Source organism: Panthera leo, chromosome A1 (assembly GCF_018350215.1).
Source record: "Panthera leo isolate Ple1 chromosome A1, P.leo_Ple1_pat1.1, whole genome shotgun sequence".
In the NCBI taxonomy this organism is placed as follows: domain Eukaryota; kingdom Metazoa; phylum Chordata; class Mammalia; order Carnivora; family Felidae; genus Panthera; species Panthera leo.
This window is the reverse complement of record NC_056679.1, coordinates 212713610-212730401: the sequence shown is the minus strand read 5'-3', so window position 1 is coordinate 212730401 and position 16792 is coordinate 212713610. Positions and strand designations below refer to the sequence as shown.

At 39.9% G+C, this 16792-nt stretch overlaps 1 protein-coding gene across 2 annotated transcripts in view; it reads left to right on the top strand.

Annotated features, from left to right (window-relative positions):
• The window catches only part of NPR3 (natriuretic peptide receptor 3), a 73410-nt gene that overhangs the window by 16644 nt on the left and 39974 nt on the right, over positions 1-16792 (top strand). For both annotated transcript variants that reach the window (XM_042952439.1, XM_042952432.1), the window contains exon 3: positions 7932-8098. In XM_042952439.1, the coding sequence (XP_042808373.1) occupies positions 7932-8098 (167 nt within the window). The remainder of the gene's footprint in view (positions 1-7931; positions 8099-16792) is intronic.

Genomic DNA, 16792 nt, shown 5'->3' with positions numbered 1-16792 from the left:
ATATTATTATATATATAATGTAATATATATATATATAATATATATATTATATTAATTTTTGACTTCTTGAACTGAAGTACATGTTAAGGTATCCTTTTATTTCTAGTTTCTTAAGTGTGGTTTTAAAAATTGGAAATGAGCAGTGAATGTTATCAAATACACTTGACATATACTTTTAATAAATTTCCTAATATTGAGTCCTTGTAGTATTCTTGGAATTAAGTACATTTTATCATGATGACTTTTTTAGATGCACTGCTGATTTTATGTTTTTAGAATCTTATTTAGGATTTTTGAGTCTATATTCATGAGTGAGATTGGACAGTAGTTTTCTTGCCTTGAGGTGGTATTGCCAGTTTTAATATCAGGTTTATATTAGCTTTATAAAATTAATCGGGACACTTTCCATTGTTTTTGTGCTCTAGAACAGTTTATATACCATAAGAATATTCCTTGAAAGATGGAAACAATTCAACTCTGTATCTGGACCTAACTTCTTTTTAGAGGTAATTTTTGAAAAACTTAAAAAAATAGTTTTGAAATAATTTTAGACTTAAAGAAAATCTGCAAAAATAATATAGAGAGTTCATGTATATCTTTTACCCAGATCCCTCTAATGTTAACAACTTAAATAACCATAGTACAATTATCAAAATAAGAATATTAACATTGGTACAATACTGCTAACTAAACTACAAGTCTTATTTGAAATTTACTACCTTTCCTCCTAATGATCTTTTTCTGTTCCAGGATCCAAACCATTTAGTTGTTGTATCTCCTTAATCTTTACCAATCTGTGATATTTTCTTAATCTTTGTCACTTATGACCTGACACTTCTGATGAGTTTGTTATTTTGTAGAATGTCTCCCAGTTTGGATTTATCTGTTGTTTTCACATGGTAAGATTGAGTTTAAACTTATTTGGCAAGAGTACTACAAAAGCGATGCTGTGTCCTTCTCATTGCATTATATTAGTGTATAATCAGTGTAATTTTGGGTCAACTTTTTAAAACATATTTTTTCCATGAATTCAGTTTTTCTGCTTCTTGAAAATTTAATTGCAGAGTTACACAGTGTACTCTATATAACCTACAAAGTATCCTTGGTGTTTCTGATTAGGTACCCTTTCTTTTTCACCTGATGGTTGTCAGGTTTTGGGCTCTGGCATCAGTCTCTCTGAGGGGCTGTGCTCTTGGCAAATTGATGCAACCCTGCCCTCCCCCGCAAGTCTTAGTTTCTTCTAATGATAATAATAGTACTTACTTCTTTGTATCAGGCTGAGTAATAAATGAGATAATGTATGTGAGATACATAGCAAACTTCTTGAAATATAATGAATGTTTAATAAATATTAGGTTTATTATTAGTGTTAGTTTGCTTTGATGATTATATATAGTACTCAAAAAATGGTAAGTTCACAAACTTTTCTTGGTATAGTTTTATAGATAAGTTCAGGCCATACATTCCATTAACAAATTAACCAACTTTATCTAATACAGCCTAGGAATGGATGTAGGTGCATTAAGAATTACATCTGCATGCAAGACTCCCACCTATAGTGATTTAAACAAATGTAGAGGTTTATCCTTTACAGAGGTGGGAGTTGAGAGCAGAGGTGGTCGTTCCATAATGTCATCAAGGATGCAAACTTCTGTTTTTTGGCACCTTTAATCTTAGTGAACAGTGTCCACCCTCAAGATCACAAGATGGTGGCTAGGACTCCAGGGATTGTGTCTTCAATCTAGGCAAGATGAAGGGGGAAAGAGACCATCTCCGTTGACTCAGTTCTGTTTGAAGGCTCTCTGGAAGCCCCTCTCATTAACTTCTTACATATCATTTGCTACCCCTAGTTGTGAGGGAGGGCAGTAAATGTGTGCTTTCAGCTGGACTCATTGTTGTCCCAAATCAATTTAGGAATTTGTTACTAATGGAGAAAGAAGAATGGATGATGGGAAACAAATGTCCATGTTTGCCACAGACCCTGAAGCCCTTTCCTCCTCAGAGTAGAAGCAGTAGACAGAATCTTATGGCAGGCAGGGGGACCTGGACCAAGATTCTGGTGTCCATTATCAGTAAAGGGTCCTCTCTGAGATTTTGTGCCTGAAGAATCAGATATATGTTCAGGAAAAGTTTTTCAACATCCTCCTCTCCCTGTGCTTCCTCCATACAAGTTGTAGGAAAAGGCTCTCTTTTAATTAATACTTAACTTGCCATTGGATTAAAAAAACATATGGACACTGTGTTCATATTTACTGATTACTGGATTGTTTGGTCTTGATGAGTACTCAAAAAAAATGATCAGATTTGCCCAAATTATATTGTTACAGGAATTCAGAATATACTATGGGGGGTGGGGGATTCAAGTGATGGAAAATAAGACCGAAAGGATAGGTTTAACAAAATCTAGAGAGAAGATGATATATATTGCCTTGTAGAGTTGTTTTTTTTTTTTTTTTTTTTTTTTTTTTTGAGACAGAGAGAGACAGAGCATGAACGGGGAAGGGTCAGAGAGAGAGGGAGACACAGAATCTGAAACAGGCTCCAGGCTCTGAGCCTGTCAGCACAGAGCCCAACGTGGGGCTTGAACTCACAGACCGTGAGATCATGACCTGAGCCGAAGTCGGATGCTTAACCGACTGAGCCACCCAGGCGCCCCGCCTTGTAGAGTTTTTAATAGCACCTCTTGGCATTCTTATTCATTGGCATTATTGTCTTTGGATGTAAGTTAGGTGGCAGGTTATTTAGGTGATCCTGTCCAGGACTGTAAGATTACTGTAGAGCTTTCTTGACTTCCTGATTAACTCAGAGAGCACCAATTAAGGTGAAGATGAAAGTGAAGTAGAGCTAGGTGATGCACATAAATTGACTTGTTAAAAGTGGAAAAATAGAAACATTGAGGAGAGATTAGATTTATTATGTCTTGCTATAAAAATAGTATATGCCCATTAAAGTCAGTTTGTGACCATGAGAAAAGAAAAAGAACTTTCATACAGTCTTTGAACTGTAACATTTAGACGCTTCCTCCTCTGATCTTTCTCTCTGTGTTACTTTGTTTTTAACATTTTTGTCATCCCATCGCATTGCTCAGTTTTAAAGCTTGGAACACCCCAAACTCTGATGAAATGAAGGCAGAGCAGGTATGGCATGGCACCAGTGTTTGGAGTCTGGCTTGCATTTGAATCCTGCCACTGTTGTTTATTAGCTAAGTGGCTTGGGGCACATTAATTTCCTTGAGCCACAGTTTCCTTGTCTGGAAGGTGGCAATCATACTTAGTATCTTCTTCATGGAGTTTTTATGAAGAATAAAGAATGAAATGCTATAGGAAATGCCATTCACAGTGGAATCACGCAGTAAGTGGTGCTGTTATTACTGATGGGAGGAAGAGTGGACCAGCCTAGCTCATGACAAGCATTTAACACCTAGACATTCGGAGAGGGTAGAGTGAGGCAAGGTCAGTCCAGGTGAACTCCAGGCATTCATTTCTTGGATGTGATGTTTCAGCTTGTTATCCCAGTGTGGGTACCTTTTGCCAGTTCCAGCTCCCTGGCCACAGGAGGGCTTGATGGTGAGCAGGTTACTTCCTCTTTCACAAATATTCTGTGCTCTTACTCTAAATGCTAGCTTGGTACTCCATGATGTTTAAAACAAAACAAAGCAACACTTTCCTCACTCCTGAACCAACTTCAAAGAATCACCTTCCCTGCCCTACTTTTCACTAGCAGACTTCTTTTTCATCTTCTTGATCCCTTGCTCAGGAGCATTGAAAGAATATGACATTAGTGCTCACCACTCTGAAAGTGCCATCATCAAGGTCACCAATGACCTCACTACCAAAGCCATTGGCCTACCTCAGAACAAGTCTCTGTGCCTCTAAAGCAGTGCTGTCCAGTGAAACTTCTGTGACGCTGCCTCTGTTCTGTTCTAGGTTGCCCAGTATGGTGGCTACTAGCCACACGGAGCCATTGAGCACCTGAAATGTGGCCAAGTGTGACCGAGGAACCAAATTTAAAATTTTATTTAATTTTAATTAATTTAAATGTAAATGGGCACACATGTGGCTGGTGGCTGCTCTATTAGGCAGCACAGCTCTAGAGAATTCTGTATTGTTTCCACCCATTTGTTTCTGGAAATCCTGTTTTTCTTTCTTTCTTTTTTTTTTTTTAAATATAATTTATTGTCAAATTGGTTTCCATACAACACCCAGTGCTCATCCCAACAAGTGCCCTCTTCAATGCCCATCACCCACCTTCTCCTCTTCCCCACTCCCTAACCCTGCTTTTCTTAGTTTTTGTGGCACAGCATTCTTTGGTTCTCTGTTAGCTCTTCTCTGTCTCCTCTTCCTGCCCACTAGAAACAACATCCACAAGGTGTCTGTGCTCAACCCTTCTCCTTCTCTTTCTTATCCAATGTGGTAACTCCCTGGTTTCACTTGAAGCCATTTGGAAATGGCATCCAATACTCTCTAGTGCTCACTCCTTTTTCTGGCTTCAGACTGCTATTTCCAACTCTAGCCTGGTGTTGTCATTTGGGCATTCTGTAGTTAGTCACCTTGGGTTGACCGTGACCCTAACTGAAGTCATTACCATTTCCACCTCATATATCCCTCTTCCGCCATCTGGCTCTGTGCTTTCCTTTAATAACATCCCATTTTCCTTTCCTCTTTGGCGTCATCAGCGACGTGCCTCTCTTTTTGTTGTCCCTCACTCCCTAACTCTTCAGAGTCTTTAGATTCCTCTTGCACTGTCCTCTGCTTTTATTCTCAAGGACTCTCCCTCTTACGATTGTAAAAGCAGTAAATATTTTGTATTTATAATTTACTAGATTCAGAAAAATGCAAAGAAAAGAAAAGAAAAGAAAATTTTCCTGTAATTCTAACTACCCAAAGAACGATGTTTAGTTTTTTGGTGTGTGACTTCCCATTAGAGCCTCTTGTAACCTCTTGCCTGGATTACTGTGGCTGTGAACCCTCCGTGTCTCCCCATTCTAATCTCATTGCTATTTCCCAAGGCATGATTCTGATCATGTCATTCTTCTGTTACACTCGTAAATCTCTAGAGGCACCCAGTTGTCTACTGAATTAAATTTGTCCTCGCTGATGGGGCATCATGCCAAGCTAACTCTGCTTTTCCAGGGTTCAACACCCTGTGTATGGGAAATGTTACTGACATATTACAATAAGAAATGCCCACAAAAGTGAGAAGTTACAGTATCGATTATGGTTGTGACAAGGGAACTATTTAGTTTGGCTCAGATTTATTTAAGCATTATTGTTTCCATTTTTTTTTTTTCTAGAAGACAAAACTCTACAGTTATTCCTCTTTGGATTGTGGTAGACAGATTTATTACATTGGATTTCACTTCTTTCAGAAAAGAGTGTTTTCCTATTTCATAACAGAGATAGTTACTGTTTCCAGTTGTATATGTATTTTCTAATTCCACAGAATAAAACCATTTAGGGTTAAGTATTTTCTTTCTTATGTGTCTGGAGAATACTCTTTCCCGGAGCTTAGAAACTCTGACCCTCTTTGCCTACAAAATACCATTCCTGTTGAGTCTTGGTATCTCAAATCAATTATAAATGAATCAATAAGTATTGATTGCATGCTTATAAGAAATGGGTTCCTCCTTGGGATGAAGAATGTTCTGGACATTCTTAGAATTGGGGGTCTTCCTGGCAAATGGATCTGGCTCCTTAACAGAGACTGTGTTGCCTGGGTCTTGAGCACCCCGCTGGGTCCCCTGGCTGGTGGCAGTGGCTGTAACTCACTCACTACGGGCACAGCTGCCGTGCATGTTGCAGCTTCCTTGGTGTTTGGGAGGTTTCATATGAAGGAGGAGGACTTTGTCAAGTTTTGTTTGGTGGCTTGAAATTTAATCTGTGCTCATTGAGAGCGGATCTAGTCCTTAATGAATTCTGTCCTCAGCTCTGTCTTATTTATCTTTTAACAGCTCCCTGGCACAGAGTAAGCAATTAATAAATGGTTGCTATTAATAGGATTATGGTTATACAGATGCCCCCACAAATAAATTCTTTGCCTCTGCCTTTTCTCATGCTCTAGACTGAGGCTCCCAGCTGCCTACTTGATGTCATACACATTTGCACCTTTGCCTGTGCCACAGGCTCTGCCAAGCACGCCTTTCCATCCTGTTCTCCTTCTATTAAAATCCTATTCACACATTTAGGACCAGCCGATACCTGCTCCTCCACCTCCCTCGAAACCATCCCCCTTAAGAGTGTGGGAGCCTCTTGCCTCTTCCTCTACCCTCTGCATTGTTTCTTTGTATTCCCCCACCTCCTGCTATAGTAAGCTAACTGTTACCCTGTAATAACTTCAGTTATTTACGTGTCTATTTCTGAATCCCTCTTTTTTTTTTTTTTTGAGAGAGAGAGCGAGAGAGAGAGAGAGAGAGAGCGAGCGAGCATAGGTTGGGGAGGGGCAGAGAGAGAGAGAGAGAGAAGGGGAGAGAGGATCCCAAGCAGGTGCCACACCCAGTGTGGAGCTTAACGGGGGGCTTAATCTTATAGCTGTGAGATCATGACCTGAGCCGAAACCAAGAGTCAGATGCCCAGCTGACTGAGCCACCCAGGTGCCCCTCTAAACCCCTCTGTGATGGTGGTGGAGACTGTTCAAGACATTCATGACGTGTCCTGTGCTGGCTATCACAGAACCTTGTGTGTGGTATACAGTTAGTTAATGTTTGTCTGATTTAAGCTGTGGTAGAAGTTCCAGAGCCACCGACTCTTTATGGAGCTTTGTCTATAAGAGCAGAGTGAGTGGCCCGAGCCCTGGCTGCACACTCCCCAGGCATCCTCACTGCTTAGCTGCTGGGCTCCACGTGTCCACTGTGGACTAGGGGCTTGGTGTGAACAACTGACTTTGATGTTGAACTCTAGTGGGCTGAATTCCTTGTTGTATTTCCAGAGATCTGTAGGGGTCATAATGGTAATTCATAGAAACAACAGTTTATTGCCACATGTTGGAAGCCCATGTTTCCTTTTGGGGTCCTGCAGGCCACATATTTCCTCAAAAATGAAATCATAACGAGAAGAGTAATGATTCTTATCCATGTAATCTGCCTTTGCTTTTGTGAGAGGGAGTGCTGTGAAGCAGGGAGGACCCAGTTTCTCAATGCCTCAGTTTCCTCATCTGCAACATAGGATAATGTGCCCGAATCACAGAGAGTCTTGTAAAGATTCAATGAGTTTATATGTATAAAGTGCTCAATAAACAGAGCTTTTATTGTTATATATGTCCAATAAATGTTAGCAATTTTAATTTTGTTACTATTGATGCACTGACGAATATTGTCCAAAAAATAATTGTTATGGTGCTCCCAACACTACAGAGATATAAACCCTCGTGTTCACTTGAGCTACTTTTATTCTGAAGAGATTCCAGAAATATTTCAAAGAATATCAATAATGTCAAACTTTTCCCTGTGAATGGTGCCAGCTTTATCATACTTGTGCATAAGTCTTGTGCACAAGACTTGTGTTGTCACACATAGACTTTCCTGTCATTCCACATCTACATAACATCAGGCTTGTTGCACAGTAGTAACAACTCGGTTGACCTCCACGGTTGATTGTAGGTATTAAAAAAATGTGAATGGAAAGGAAGACAAATTTACTTCTTACTCCTCCAGTGCTGGATTCTCAGGTGCTGAAAGTACAGTTATGTGGTTGAGGCAGTGAAGTCCACAGTGCTTTTATATTCCTCTCCCATTTCAAAGGAACACGTGTCCAAAAGGCCTTCTTCTCCTTTGAGGATCTTGATGTGGTCATGTTATATCCAAGTGCAGAACTGTGACAATACCGCTTGCCCCAGCTGCCAAAAGTAACATGTAGTGACACGCTGCAGCTGAAGAGGGAGAATGGCCCCTTTATGGTGACTGCCTTGGAATTATAAATATTTTTCTTTCTCTGTAGGAGATGGCTCGTGGAAGAGAGGAGACAAGCATGACTTTGAAGCTAAGCAAGCATACTCATCCCTCCAAACAATCACTCTACTGAGGACAGTGAAACCTGAGTTTGAGAAGTTTTCCATGGAGGTGAAAAGTTCTGTTGAGAAACAAGGACTCAATGAGGAGGATTATGTAAGTGCTTGATTATGAGCCGAGACCTTCAGCATCCCGAAAACAGTCTTCTAATTAAATCAGAGGTGACAGTGTCCTATTCTGAACCATTCAAAAATCCCTAGGTTCACGTCTGAATGTCACTGAACTTTTTGTCTTTTTTTTTCTGACCAGTTCCCCCCTCCTCCATGTCCGTCACCCCAGTTTTCCAACTGCTGCAGGAAGGAGAATTGCTTTTTGTGGGTACTTGTGGCCATGCTGAGCAGATGTCTATAGACTTCCAAGGCTTATTCGAATGGGAGCATGGTGGGGGAGAAGATGGACGAAGGAATGCCACAGTTTTGCATGCCTAATTTTTCCAAAGCTTGATGGCATAAGATATTTTGGGTTTTAGAAGGCTCTTTCTTTCGGCCATCTTTTTGGCGACTCTGCTTTTCTCTCCTATGGTAGCGTCACTTCCCCTTGGGTATTCTCGAGCTTCCCACTCCATTAGTGGTGTTTTACTGATGCATTTTCCGAGAGTGGACTAGGGTCAGAAGCTTTGGCCACACTAAGGATTGAGCAGAGAACTCATCTGAGAGGTGGCACCAAAGACAGCCGGCCACACCTCACTTGGTGCCATTGTTTTGCTGCTTCTGGCGTACTTTGCTATGCGGGCCCTCAAACTCTGTGTCCTTCCAGCAAATTCTTTCTCAGAGCAGGGTGAGCAGTGCACTCCTCAGGCTGGTTGGGGGGTTGTGTGTGTGCCGGTTTTCAAAACTGTTCATTCCACAGTGTCCAAAGTGGAAAAGGAGCACCTTCTTAATCATAGATATATGGCTTTGGATAGTCCTTGCCCAAAGTGGATAATGACCATCTTCGTAAGACGAGCTTCATTTGGTCACTTCCAAACAGGGCCTCTCTCGATTTCCTTATTTGAAGGAGTACAGGGTGCAGACATTGTCCTCAGACAGACCTACATTCAGAGCTTGAGTTGAACACTTTTTAGCAGTGTGATCTGGGGCAAATTGCACAGTCTTTGTCCAAACTACTGCTCCCTGTTGGAAGGATTACAGATAATCTATCTGAAGCTTTTAGTGCTATCCGCATCACAAAGTTGGAGCTCAATAAATGAGGCCTCTTTTATGTTATTATCACATTATACCTGTCTTTGTAAGAATGATTTGCTATCAAATGATGTACAAAAGTTCTCATAAATATATTTATTCATGGCTTAAATGTTATATATGTGTATAATATACATATCATTTAAAGTATATACATATGCATACATACTGGATGGTTCTGATTTAGAAAGCCAAAAGGTGTGTGTGTATGCAAATGTGAGCCATGTATGTAATTTAAAATTTCTAGTAGCTACATTTTTTATTTTTTTTATTTTTTTTATTTATTTTTTTTTTTTTAAAGAATTTTTTTTTATTTATTTTTGAGACAGAGACAGAGCATGAGCGGGGGAGGGGCAGAGAGAGAGGGAGACACAGAATCTGAAACAGGCTCCAGGCTCTGAGCTGTCAGCACGGAGCCCGATGCGGGGCTCGAACCCACAGACTGTGAGGTCATGACCTGAGCCGAAGTCGGACGCTCAACCGACGGAGCCACCCAGGCGCCCCTAGCTACATTTTTTAAATGATTTCAGGAATAGGATTTAGCGATTTATCACTTACATATAACAGCCAGTGCTCATCCCAACAAGTGCCCTCCTTTTAATGCCTCTTGCCCATTTAGCACGTCCCCCCACCCCACATTCCTCCAGCAGCCGGCAGTTTGGTCTCTGCATTTAAGAGCCTCTTATGGTTTGTCTCCCTCTCTGTTTTTATATTATTTTTGCTTCCCTTCCCTTCCCTTATGTTCATCTGTTTTGTATTTTAAATTCCACATAGAAGTGAAATCATGTGATATTTGTCTTTCTCTGATTTATTTTGCTTAGCATTAATACACTCTAGTTCCATCTGTGTTGTTGCAAATAGCAAGATTTCATTCTTTTTGATCACTGAGTAATATTCCATTGTAAATATATACCGCATCTTCTCTATCCATTTATCAGTCAATGGACATTTGGGCTCTTTCTATAATTTGGCTATTGTTGATAGTGCTGCTATAAACATTGGGGTGCATGTTCCCCTTCAAAACTAGTAGCTACATTTTTAAAAAGTTAAAATAACCAGGTCAAATTAATTTGAATAATACATTTTATTTAACTCACATATAAAATGTTCTTTCAACATTTAATCAATATAAAAATTATGGATGAGATTATATATTCTTTTTTATTATATAAAGTCTTTGAAATTCAGTGTGTGTTTTACCCTAATAGCATATCTAAATTCAGTTCAAATGCTCAGTAGTCATGTGACTAGTGGCTACCATATTGGAGAGTGGGTTCTGAATAATGAAAGAAGTAGAACTTTTGCAATAGAGACCAAGTTGAAGGAAACCTATGATAGTATTGTCATTATCCAAATCCTTTGCCTCAGGAATAGGAAAGAATGTAAAGGTCACTGAGCACATTTTGTTTGGCCTCCTACCTGAGGCTGTTGAAGTTAAGTATTACAGTAGAGGCTGTCCAACATAATGATACTTCTTGGGCAAAAGAAGTATGTATCTTTGTACCTGCTACAAAGATCCATAACATATTCCAAACCATGTGTCAGTGCTTTAGAGATTAGTTGTAGTTGTGGATTTTAATACTGCTTCCCTCTGATGATGGGATCATTAAAACTGACTTTATAAATAAATAAAAATTATGAGTAGAAATTAGAGCTCGTTATAGTAATTTATTCCAGTTCTGAAAATATGTCTACTTTTCATGCTTACGTGTGTTTTAGTTGGGCTCTTTTGAGTTCATCAGGTTAGTTTAGACAGGAGGTTGTGGGGGCTATTGTGGGAGAGGGAGCTGTGGGAGCCAAAGACCCAGGAGCTGGTGCAGCTGGGACTTACAGGTGCGAGACTTTGCTCTAATGCAGCAGGAGATTCTTAGCACAACTAGAAAGACTTAGTGGTCTTCATTCTAGGGCTCAGCTCCTTTCTAGGTCATTCTGCTTCTCTTCTTTGTACTAATGGGTTGTCTTATCTCTTTACTTAGAATTTCAGTTCATGACACTCCTCATGGGCTCTTCGGCCTCTACTATCGATTTCAAATCCAGCAACTTTGGTGGAATCTCTTATTAGTTCTAAAATTTACCACTTATTCTTTGAACAATCACATGGCTTGTGGATAGAGACAATTTTCTTTCTTTTCAATTCTTCTCCTAAGTATGCTTGATTGAAGGTATACTTCATTAAATTAAGCATATTAAATTAAGTATATTTTATTAAAAATTTTAATGGCACTGGCTAGGATTCCAGCGCAGAATTGAATATAAACAGTGATAATGGACATCCCTGCCTTGTTCTTAACTTTACTACAAAGAACATATAACACATTTCATATCTGTTCATATCACTGTTTAAATATAATGTTGAGTGTGAAGTTTTTGGGAGAGTCCTTAGATTATGGAAGTTCCCTTCTATTCTTTGTTGGTGAAGTTTTGTTTTGTTTTGAAAGAATTACATATTTTGTTGGAATAACTGAAACGAAAATAGCATAGCAAGCATCGAAGTTTATATAATGTAGGTTTAAGTTTATATAATATAGGTTAGGGGAAAGGCTTTGGACACAGGTTAAAAAATTTTTTTTTAACGTTTATTTATTTTGAGAGAGAGAGAGAGAGAGAGAGCAAGCAGGGGAGGGGCAGAGAGAGGGAAACAGAATCCCAAGCAGGCTGCACGCTGTCAGTGCAGAGCCCGATGTGAGGCTGGATCTCACAAACTGTGAGATCATGACCTGAGCCGAAATCAAGAGTCAGACACTTAACTGACAGCCACTGGCACCCCCATAACTGACAGCCACTGGCACCCCCAGACACAGTTTTTATTGTAGGCACTGTAAATTGTAATATATCGTTGACACTATGTCATATATGTTAGTGTTGTATTCATCATATTTAGCATGTTGGCAGCATCCCTGGAAGGGTTGTGATATTCTCAAAATGCAAAAATTTGAGGGGCGCCTGAGTGGCTGAGTCAGTTGAACATTCGATTTCAGGTCAGGTCACAATCTTATAGGTTTGTGAGTTTAAGCATTGTGTCAGGCTCTGTGCTGACAGCTCAGAGCCTGGAGCCTGCTTCAGATTTTGAGTCTCGCTCTTTGTCGCTCCCCCACTGGCTTTCTCTCTGTCTCTCTCAAAAATAAATAAACATTAAAAAAATGAGAAAAATGCAAAAATCTGAAACTTTAAATTTTTATAAGGCTATACTAAAACATTGGGAGGTTGGAATGGCTATGATTTTTTAAGTAAAATTACTATCCTATATTTTTAACTTAACAAATTTTGATGGATTAATGCAATTTTGTTTCCAAAAAATTGATCTCCTTTCTCTTCCTCTCTCCCTTTTCCCCTCCATTTTCACCCTTTGTCCTCTCTTTTTAAATTTGAGCTGTTATTGAGATAATTGCAGAGGTACATGCAGTTTTAAGATGCAATACAGAGAGATCACTTGTATACATTGCCCAATTTCCTCCATTGGTAACATTTTGGAAGATTATATATATATAATCACAATACAGATATTGACACTGACCTTACTCAGCTTTCCTCAGTTTTATTTGTACTCCTGTGTGTGTGTGTGTGTGTGTGTGTGTGTGTGTGTAACATAGTATATGCATATTAAGTTCTATGCAGTTTTATCACCTGTGTAGGTTGGGGGTGTTTGAATTTTATCAAATGCCTTTTCTGTATCTGCTGAGATAATCAGATGGTTTCCTCTTTATTCTATTATAATGTAATGAGTTACATTACTAAATTTTCCTCTTTTCCAGTTTTATTGAGCTATAATTGATATATAACATTGTATAAATTCAATGTTTGATATATGCACATACTGCAAAATGCTTACCACAGTAAGTTTAGTTAATATCCATCACCTTGCATAGTTACAAACTTTTTTCTTGTGATGTGTTTAAAAAAATTTTTTTTAATGTTTATTTATTTTTGAGAGAGAGAGAGAGAGAGAGAGAGCAAGTGCTAGCGGGGGAGGGGCAGAAAGAGAGGGAGACACAGAATCTGAACTTGGGAATGGCGAGATCATGACCTAAGCCAAAGTTGGACGCTTAAGACTGAGCCACTCAGGCGCCCCTCTTGCGATGAGTTTTAGGGTCTAGTATCTTTGTAACTTTCAAATATACAATACAGGATTGCTAACTATAGTCATCATACTGTACATTAGATTCCCAGAACTTATTTATCCTATAACTGCAAATTTTTGTACCTTTTAATCACCTGCATTACTAGATTTTTCTAATTTTAATAATGTCTGCACTCCTGGCATAACTCTGGTCGCTCTACACTTCAAGACTTTGAGCTTTTCTACTGCCCAGGTCATATAGTGGAGAATAAGAGGCTATTTGCTGCCTGTACATTAGCATCTCTGGGTCAAATACCTACTCTTGTTTCCCTTGTCTTTGGTGGGTGGTTTGGTGGGTGCATGTGTGTGGTATATAGAAAATCAGATTGCTGGGGCACCTGGGTGGCTTAGTCAGTTGTGTCCAGCTTTGGCTCAGGTCATGATCTCTTGGTTCGTGAGTTCAAGCTCCGCATCAGACTCTGTGCTGACAGCTCAGACCCTGGAGCTTGCTTCAAAATCTATGTCTCCCTTTCTCTCAGGTCTTCCCCTGCTCGTGCTCTGTCTTTCTCTATCTCAAAAATAAATAAAAACATTTAAAAAGTTAAAAAAGAGGATTATTAAAAAAAAAAAGAAAATCAGATTACTTAGGGCTCTTCTATCATTGGGGCTGTGGGTGTTGCATGTACTGTAATGGTCATTAGTACAAGTGTCTTATGATGATATTTCTACCATTCCTATAGGTAATATAAAAATATTTTTAAAAGTACATTTGTTTTCTTACTATTGAACCTACTGGAGACCTGTTCCATTCTGATACATCATGTTTTAGTAGGGCCCCACGGGCACCACTGGAGATGGTGTAACCTGATGGTTAAATATGCAGGCTGGGGGTGTCATAGACCTGGCTCTGTCTCTTACAGTTCTTATCTTGGGCACATTTCTGAAACTCTGTGCATTAGTTTACTGACTCTAAAATGGGGATAATAATTTTTAACTGACAAGGCTGTTGAAAGAACTCAAGGATTGTATATAAATAATACTTAACACAATGTCAGGCATTTAGTAAATATTCAATGGATGATAGCTATTATTTCTCTTACTCTTGTTTCTTATACTCCAGACCAAAGTGTATGATGCTCCTGCATGCCTACCGTAACTAGTACTTGTACTTAACCTTCAGATCTCAGCTCAGATACCATCATCTCCGTATGTGTCTTTCCTGACAGTCCAAACTATCTTATGGCACTCTGATCCTTACCATCATAGCCTCTCAGCTAGGTGGGGAATTTTCTTTTTAAAATTTTTTTGGAATGTTTATTTATTTTTGAAGGAGAGAGAGAGACAGAGCGTAAGCAGAGGAGGAGCAGAGAGACAGGGAGACACAGAAAGTGGGCTCCAGGCTCTGAGCTGTCGGCACAGAGCCCAATGCAGGGCTCGAACCCACAAACCGTGAGATCATGACCTGAACCGAAGTTGGACACCTAACCAACCAACTGAGCCACCCAGGTGCCCCATCAGCTATGTGTGGGATTTTATAATTAAATCTTTTCTCTTCTACCAGACTGTCACCTCTGTGAGAGCAGGAACTATGTCTGTTTCTGTTTATTCTTACATCCTCTTGCTGTATGCTTGGCACAAAGGAAGCAGCCAATACACTTAAGCTTTTATTATTATGCTTATTAGTTTAGTTATTATTAAACCAGAAGGACATCAAATTCAACCTACTCCTTGCATGGTGACGGAAAGGTAGAAACTGAGGTCCAGTCAGGTGAGGTGGCCTTTCCAAATGTAACCTGTATGCTGCAATCAACATAGCAATGGTGAGTGTTGAATAAATCCTATGCCTAGACCTTGTTAGGTCCACAAAACCAGGAGTTCAGTTTCACTTGTCCTGTGGGAGATGGTATTGGGAGACAGTAATGGGTTTTCACAATGGGGATTCTGAAGACCCTCTAGCAGTCATTAGAAATCTAAAGTTAGAAGTAAAGCTCTGCTGGAGAGGCCCTCAAGTAGCAAAGGGGCTCCCAGCGTGGCTCAGACAAGTGTTTGCAGAGTGCCTGCCTGGCTTTCTCTAGTGGTTTTATTGTGTTGCCCACATGGGCAGTGGCTCTGACTCAAGGATATCTTAATGGGTGTTTGGCCTTTGCCATGTGAGTGGTTCCAATTCTAGGGCACTGGTATTTGGTTTTAGAATGCACTGTGTGGTGGCCAAGCCAAGATTAGTTGCATCCCCTGAATCCTGGTTCAGTGACTTTCTTTTTCCACTACATCAGTCTGACCCTTTTATTAACAACATGCCCACTATGGGGAGTGAACCCGTGACTTGAAGATTAAGTGTCTCAAGCCCGACAAATGAGTCTGGCAGGCAACACAGGCTGAAGGACTTCTTTTCTTGCACACTGCCTCCCCAAATATACACTTTTAAAATACCAATTTCTCCTTACTCTTTCACACACTTCACAAAATCTGCTGGGACTCTGTCTCTTCTTCATCAGCAGCAACCTGTATTTCTTGTTTTCTTCTGGAGCGTAAATCATTATTTCTTAGATCATGAGATGTTGTTTACTGAGTGCTCCAGAGAACATGGCTGTGAGCTTGATCTGTGACCATGCGGTGGTCCCATCTGGGGTGAGATCCTCATCACCTACAAATTCTTAAGCAGGTATATAAATATCCATGGCCACGAGCTCTGGAAGCCCACAAGATCTGCATTTCTATGCCAGGATGGATATTAAACATTACGCGCCTCAGTGTAAAGCATTCTCATACACTGACGGTACTCACAGAGATGTGGACCATTTATCTTGTAGCAGACCATATGTGGTGCATATGTGAAAATATCCATGTTTCTAGAGAAATGACATTAAACACAGTGGAGTGGGTTCATTTAGTTCTTTAGTGAGAAGTTCCTTCCAAATTCATCCAAGTTTCCATGACCTCTTTAAGTGGATAATGGTCTCTTGACTTAGTGTGCATTAACTCTATACCTATGTACAAACTTTTGTAAGTGAACATGTGCGTATTTCTAGAGAGAGGGGCCAGTACCCCCCACTTGATTCTTAATGGGTTCAGTGTCACAAAAAAGTAAGAATCATTGAACTAGACGATGGCTAGTCAGCATGCCATTTGCCCAATTATTGTCTGAAGCCCCTTTTATTCTCATGGATAGGGCACAGCATGGTGTATGCACTGCTGCACTGAGAAATCACTCCCCTGGAAGAAAATGAAGAAACACTTAAATGCTTGAATATTTACTAATCTTAAATTTGAAAAACATTAGTTTTATTGCTGAGATGAAAGAGATACCAAGTCATTCCTTCCTTCCTTCATTCTGGGCTAGGGAGTCAGTCTAGTCTTTCCAATTCCTAGTGTTTTCACAGTCTTTAAGAGGTAGACTCAAATTTGTCCTTGCTACTATTTCTCAGTTTAGGCTGAGCCAGTGTTGGAGACATCTCTTCCCCTCTGGCAGCCTGTCTGACTTCTCAGTCGTGTAAATCCCACTCTTGGCCTTGCCCCTTTCTCCCTATTGTGTTTGGCACTTCTGAAGCCCAT